We start from the raw sequence: 6,059 nt of genomic DNA on the forward strand, positions 1-6,059 counted from the left end.
GAGAGACGCGCTTATCTTAGCCTAGCTGTGCACTTCGGGAGACCTTATTTGGCGACGTCTGAATAACATGCTATGAGGTTGGCAAAAACGCTGCCTCTGGCACTTCTCAGGCATCCTCTCTTTTCACAAAAGAGACTTGTTTAGTGAGCTGCATGTTTTCTGGAGCCTGTGGATGTAAGTTTGCTCTTGGAGGTGTTTTGGATGCTATTTAAAAATCATATAAAACCCGAGTGCAAATGTTTCACATATACTCCTTGACACTGGTGCATTGAGAGGAGGTGACATGTTGGACTGCTGTTTTTCCACAAAATCATGTGATTGTAATCAGGAGGAAGGATATTATTTTCTCAGTTTTGAACAGGACTTACTTACACTGTAGGTTCACAGCCCTTTTCGTGCGCACACACAAGCTGGCTCACCTCATCTTTCATCTGTTTTCCTTTCACTGTTTATCTTTGTGCTGAAAATCTCGGGAATGTCTTCTCTCTGCTGCTTTGGCTGTTTGCTAACCACACAAATGTGCAGAGTGGCGTTTTAAGTTTGCATGTAACACGGAGAGGGGTCCGGGGTCGACCTCAGCTCCGCTCTGACATGCATTATGAACACAATGATAACCTGAGGGGAAAACACTCTCCAATCCAAGCACTGATCAGCTGGAAAGAGATTAGGCAATGTAAACACACAAAACATAGCTGAAAATGATTATTCTATTTGAGAGTTTCATTTGTGTGAAACCGACAAAGGAATCCCATCACTTCCAGCCAAAAAAAAAACAGGATGGGAGAGTTTTGAATAAGAGGGAGACAAGGGGAGAGAAACTGAGAGTTAGTCAGAAGCTTTTAGAATCCTCCCACTGCCTTAAAGTGAATCTTGCTGGATGTAAGTTTTAAAGAGGCTTAGTTCTTGGATCATTTCCGTTGACGGTGACTGTCTTGATATTGTCCTCTGTGGCGCTCAGGATGAACAGGGATGTGACATTGCTGCGCTGAAACCAGGGAAACAATCCCGCATGGTGTTCAAACACCACTTGTAAGCCTGCTGCAGCATTATCTTTGTTAAAGAAATCTTTCTCTAAATCCCCTCTTCATTCAGTGGAGAGCAAGGTCTTGATATATGGGGCTTAAAAGTGCCTCAGACATCTCAGCAGTTACTGTATTTATCAAAGCGTCATTATGTTTAGGAGCAGGGAGTCCTTAAGTGCTTAGTTGAGGGATGTAATGTTGCCGTTGGTTCATTATGGATGTAAACAAGACGATCTGAAATAATTGCAAGTGTGGCTTAGGAAACCTCAGTGGCACACCATTGTGATTTTACCAAGGAGCACACATTGAACAAATTTAGATTCATCCATTGCACCAGAGTATTTATGCTTACATTTACTTGTACTTTGATTGAGCCTCACAGCTGCCCACAAACATAATGTGGGGATTTTGCTGCAGATAAAACAGGAAAAATAGCTCGCCCCTCCAACACACATGCCACTCAGTGGTATTCTTTCCTTTTTTTTTGCTCATATCTGCATAATACGCAACTCTTTGAACGTACGAAAATCTTTTAAATGTTCAGTTTTATGTAACCAAAAAATAAACTTCCAAAGCTAGAGATTTCTGGAGAGCGCAAAACCTTGTTCTGCAATAAGATCTAACGAGATCCATTACACAAGCCACTAATAGTCGGATATAATGTGACCTTTGGAGCGGCGGAAAGGCTGTCAAGTGGTGTGGTTCATGCTCAGGTTTTTAATGTCGAGCCTGCCCTGCATGACTTTCATCTGAACAAACTTACAGAAGCATGTGCGCTCGCAGCTGTAACCCGTTTGCTGAGGCATGGTTTGGAAGGGTAGAGTGGGGACACACACCAAATACACACACACACACATACACAGGGACATGTGCCAGTTCAGCCTGAGAATGTCACCGCACAGCCACCGTATATCTTTGCAGTATGCGATAGTGTGCAGTGATTTTTGCTCAACAGTGATTCTTTGGGGGGGTGTTCCTGCTGCCGGCTGTAACCTCTGTCCTTTGTGCTCCTGCAGCCCCTCATCCACATCATGGGCTCTGATGATGAGACGCTCCAGGAAGCTGCTGCTGGCTGTGTGCGCAACATCCGACTACTGGCTCTGGCTAATAGGAAGGCCCAGTTATTCTACTAACAGTCAATGATCGCAGCGCACCTGGAAATCCAATAGGGACTGTACAAAGATTATTGGGGTAGGGAGGGGGGCTTTGGACCCTCCACTTGCAACACCTTTCCCACTAACAGCTGACTCAACTCCAAACTCCAGTTTTAAGATTAATATGTGAACGGAACAATAATTTGTACATAGTCCAAATCACACTTTAGGAGAGGAATTAGCATTTGCCAAAATAATGCTAACCACAACAATGGTGCTATTGATTGAACAGTTATTAATGGGGCACAGGCAGCAGCTCTTTGGCTGGTTACGGGGTTCAGCAACATAGTATTTTTACTTCATTATTAAAACAGGTTGTGCTAAAATATTATTATTGGTTCACTTTGCATGAAAAGTTAATGTGTCAGTACTTAAAGTGAAGGCCGCTCTAGGCTAGTGAAAAAATGGTGCGCTCTTTAAAAAGAGAATGTGCACATAAAAGACTGTTTTGTAACTATTTTACAGTCAATTTAACCAGAAAATGGTAAAATAATATATATGTATAGCAAGAAAAAAGATACAAATAAATAATAACTCCCTTCTCCCCCAAACCCACCAGACTACCCTCCATTCAACAAAAAGAAAACATGTTACTTTCAGATCCCACCCCTAATAATTGTTATACAGTCCCTTACCAGTTCGAATGGGCTGCTTGTGACAGCACTGGTAAAAATGTACCTTTGCATCTGTCCTGTTTTACGCTAACCGCAGAGTTTGTTTCAAATGTGTTTAAAATTGTTTCAAATAAAATGAAAAAGTGTTACAAATATTAGTATCACAAGTGTTTCTAATGTGTTCCAACTACCTGAGATGGGTTTCAAATAAAATCTTTTATCTTGATTGATGAGCGTGTATTTATTTGTGCTCCTGCTTCCGCTCTAGTGGCAAACTTTTATCCCGAGCTCCGTGTCAGTTATCTCATCAGGAGATCATACAAACATTTTAGGAAGCTCTCTTCTCGCTCTCTGACTGTGATGATAAAAATAAATGCTTCTTTCTCATGTTTGATCTCGCTCCAAATACCCTGTACGTTGTTCAGCGTGAAACACTTCGAAGCTGTGTTCTCTGCAGTAAAATTCCTCAAGTAATCCACACAAGACCACAATATCTAAACAAGAGCCACATCTGCTTGGGTTGCTCAACCTCCTCTTATACTGTCTGTGTACTTCTGAATTTATATGAATATTTGCAACACATCCAAACTCACAGCCTGCAACGAGACATTTACACAAACAGAGTAACTTGCTGTTGGTTAAGTAGCACCAGTGTGGAATACAGGGAGTCTGCACAAATGTTCTGTATAAATACCACACAATAATATGAACACATAAATCCAGCACTGTTATCATAACTGGATAAGAAATAACAATTAGGAATACAATAGTGTGTCCTGTCTGCACCGCAGATATTATGTACAAGAGTGGATTTAAATTAGGATTTTCCACATTACTCACAATTTATTTACAGTAATTTTAGATTTTGTAGGGGCATTTATTGTAAATAATAAAATACATTTTGCAAACAAGCTCATTATTTTTCTCAGTAAAAACAAAAATGTTGTAGATATTTTGCCAGTCGGGGTCATCTCTGTACCAAAGCACTTGCATGGCATTTAGTCAGCACCAACTATAAAACAATCTAATGAAGGATTTTTGGGAAAATGCAGCAAATTGCTCTGCATTTCCCAAAAGCGGTTATTATTTTTTGTTGTTTTTGTTATTGAATATGTTTTTTAAAGGCTATTTCCCTAATTATAACCCTGTATTTTTCTGTACTGTACATATTTAAACACTACAACAGTAATGGTGTGCGAATGCAGCTCGTTGCAGCTGATATGGGCTCATCTGATCCTTTTGTCTTGTGTTCCTGTTTATTATAAACAGGCCATGTCAGGCTTGACAGCCTTTTGCACAGCAGATTTCAGTAAAAGATTGTTGGCCTCCACCACTGCTGCCCCTCTCACATGTCTGTCAGCCTCTCTTATCCCACTGTCCTGGTTCCAGTTAGCGCAGATGCTCAGCGCTCAACCGCAGAGGCTGCCACAAGATCTCATGGGACTTTCATCATTAATATCAGCCACGTGCTTAAATAGAAAATTAGCAAAAACATTGAAAATATGTGGTTGAAAATCTTCATCATGCTTTGATGTTTAAACGCTGCCAGCTGTTAGCGTGGGTCACTGGGAGAGCACGTAGATGAGTGAACTTATTACTCTGAAGAAGCAACTTCCTCCAAAAACACAACTTGGAGCTGAGAGAAGCCACTGACTCCAAAACAGCAAATAGATTCCCAATGATTAATGGTTCTTTAATTCCACGCAGCAAACTCTGCAACATGCCCAGTGTCAAAACTGATTCTGAAGAAATGCTTACAGGAACAGCATTTAGTCACTTAAACAAACAAAGGGGGAAACATATTGTTTGCTCTTTGTGCGGTTGCGAAGGCTGTCCTTTCCTTGTGCTGATTTCCTTCATGCTTTTATATTTAGCTCTCTAATTTCTCTTCATTTCAGCTCCTTTTCCTTTTAACTCTCATTTTACAGTTTAAAGGAACAGTTCAACAATTTGGGTAATAGCTTCTTTGCTTTATTTCCAAAAGTGAGATGAGAAGGTTGATATGAATCTCTCTTGTGTGAGTCATGTACCAAAAGCAGGGGGGGCAGCTAGCCTTGCCCTCTCCAAAGTGAAAATATGTCTATGAACAACACCTCTAAAGCTAACAAATTAGCGCACTGTATCTCGTTTGTTCATCTGCGCACGAACAGAAATCTAAAAAAATACAGTTTGTGCTTTCGGGGGAGTTATGTGTTACTATTTCTTGACAAAAAGCAGTTTCTCCATCCACAGTCCCTCTGTGCACTGGGGTGGGGCGACGCTAGCTGTTTTTTTGTTTGTTTTTGTTTTTTGTTTTTTAACCGCATCCTAACTGTAGCTACATACTTAAAGTCCAGGTGAAATGAAAACCCTTCAAGACTGCATCCTCAGTGATATTGTACCCATATTTAACAACATGTGCAAAGCAAACTTACAAAAAACAATTTCAACCAATAATATCATGACATTCAACATCAGTCAATCTTCAGCTTTTAACTCAGGAAAACAAAGAGGGTGTTAGCTTGTCTTTGTGTCGGTGGCACAAACAATAATAGCAGTTGAAAGGTTGTCTGTTTCCACTTTAACCAACTATGTATGTTGAAGAATCTATGAGATTTACAATTCCACCACTGTTTCAGTCTTTAAGGGTGAACGTTGGGTTTCTGCAGTAACCTGATTTTCCAAATGCAATGTAAACAAGAAACCCTGTTTCTGTGATCACAGTAAGAGTTTAGAGAAAATGTAGTAAACACCATGATTTATTTGCCATGATGCTCTTTGTATACATGGAATTGGCTTTCTAATGGGGTTCACAGGACAGCTCAAGATAATAGGAGAACAATGGATTCTTCCTATGCACATTGGCTTCTTATCTTCAGAACTTGATGTGCATTGATTTTCAGTATTGTAAAGAAACAGTGCTTTACTCTCCATTCTGAACCTGATGTTGAACCTTGCAGAGCACAGGGGAGAGGCTCAGAGGAAGTAGTAAGTTGGTTTCAGGAGCCTGGCCCTCTGGCCCATTGGTCATAAAGCCACAGTTGAGTGTATTAGTCGAGCCACAAACCCTCTGAGAAAAGAAACTGCCACTTTCTTTGGCTCGCCGTCCGGCACAGGGACATTATTCACGGGAAATTAGAGGTTATGCCTCCACGCCTCGGCAGAAGCAGCAATTACGTCCGGCCCTGGCTGTTTTGGTCACCATTCAAGATCTGATGCTTTTCATCGCTTCACGGAAGGGGATGGAAATAGTGGAGGGATATCCCTGATGTTGTTGCTCCTGTTTTGAG

General features: G+C 40.9%; 1 protein-coding gene across 2 annotated transcripts in view; it reads left to right on the forward strand.

The window, feature by feature from the left end:
* Positions 1-3,010, forward strand: part of armc4 (armadillo repeat containing 4) — a 53,435-nt gene extending 50,425 nt beyond the window's left edge. The window contains exon 21 of one of the 2 annotated variants that reach the window (XM_035654933.1): positions 2,039-2,155. In XM_035654933.1, coding sequence (XP_035510826.1) covers positions 2,039-2,155 — 117 coding nt within the window. Of the gene's footprint in view, positions 1-2,038 lie in introns of both variants that reach the window. The other variant, XM_035654925.1, reaches the window with a different exon arrangement.
* The last annotated feature ends 3,049 nt before the right edge of the window (positions 3,011-6,059 follow it).

This window comes from Morone saxatilis, unplaced genomic scaffold (genome assembly GCF_004916995.1).
Source record: "Morone saxatilis isolate NCDOM2014 unplaced genomic scaffold, NCSU_SB_2.0 Contig0, whole genome shotgun sequence".
In the NCBI taxonomy this organism is placed as follows: domain Eukaryota; kingdom Metazoa; phylum Chordata; class Actinopteri; family Moronidae; genus Morone; species Morone saxatilis.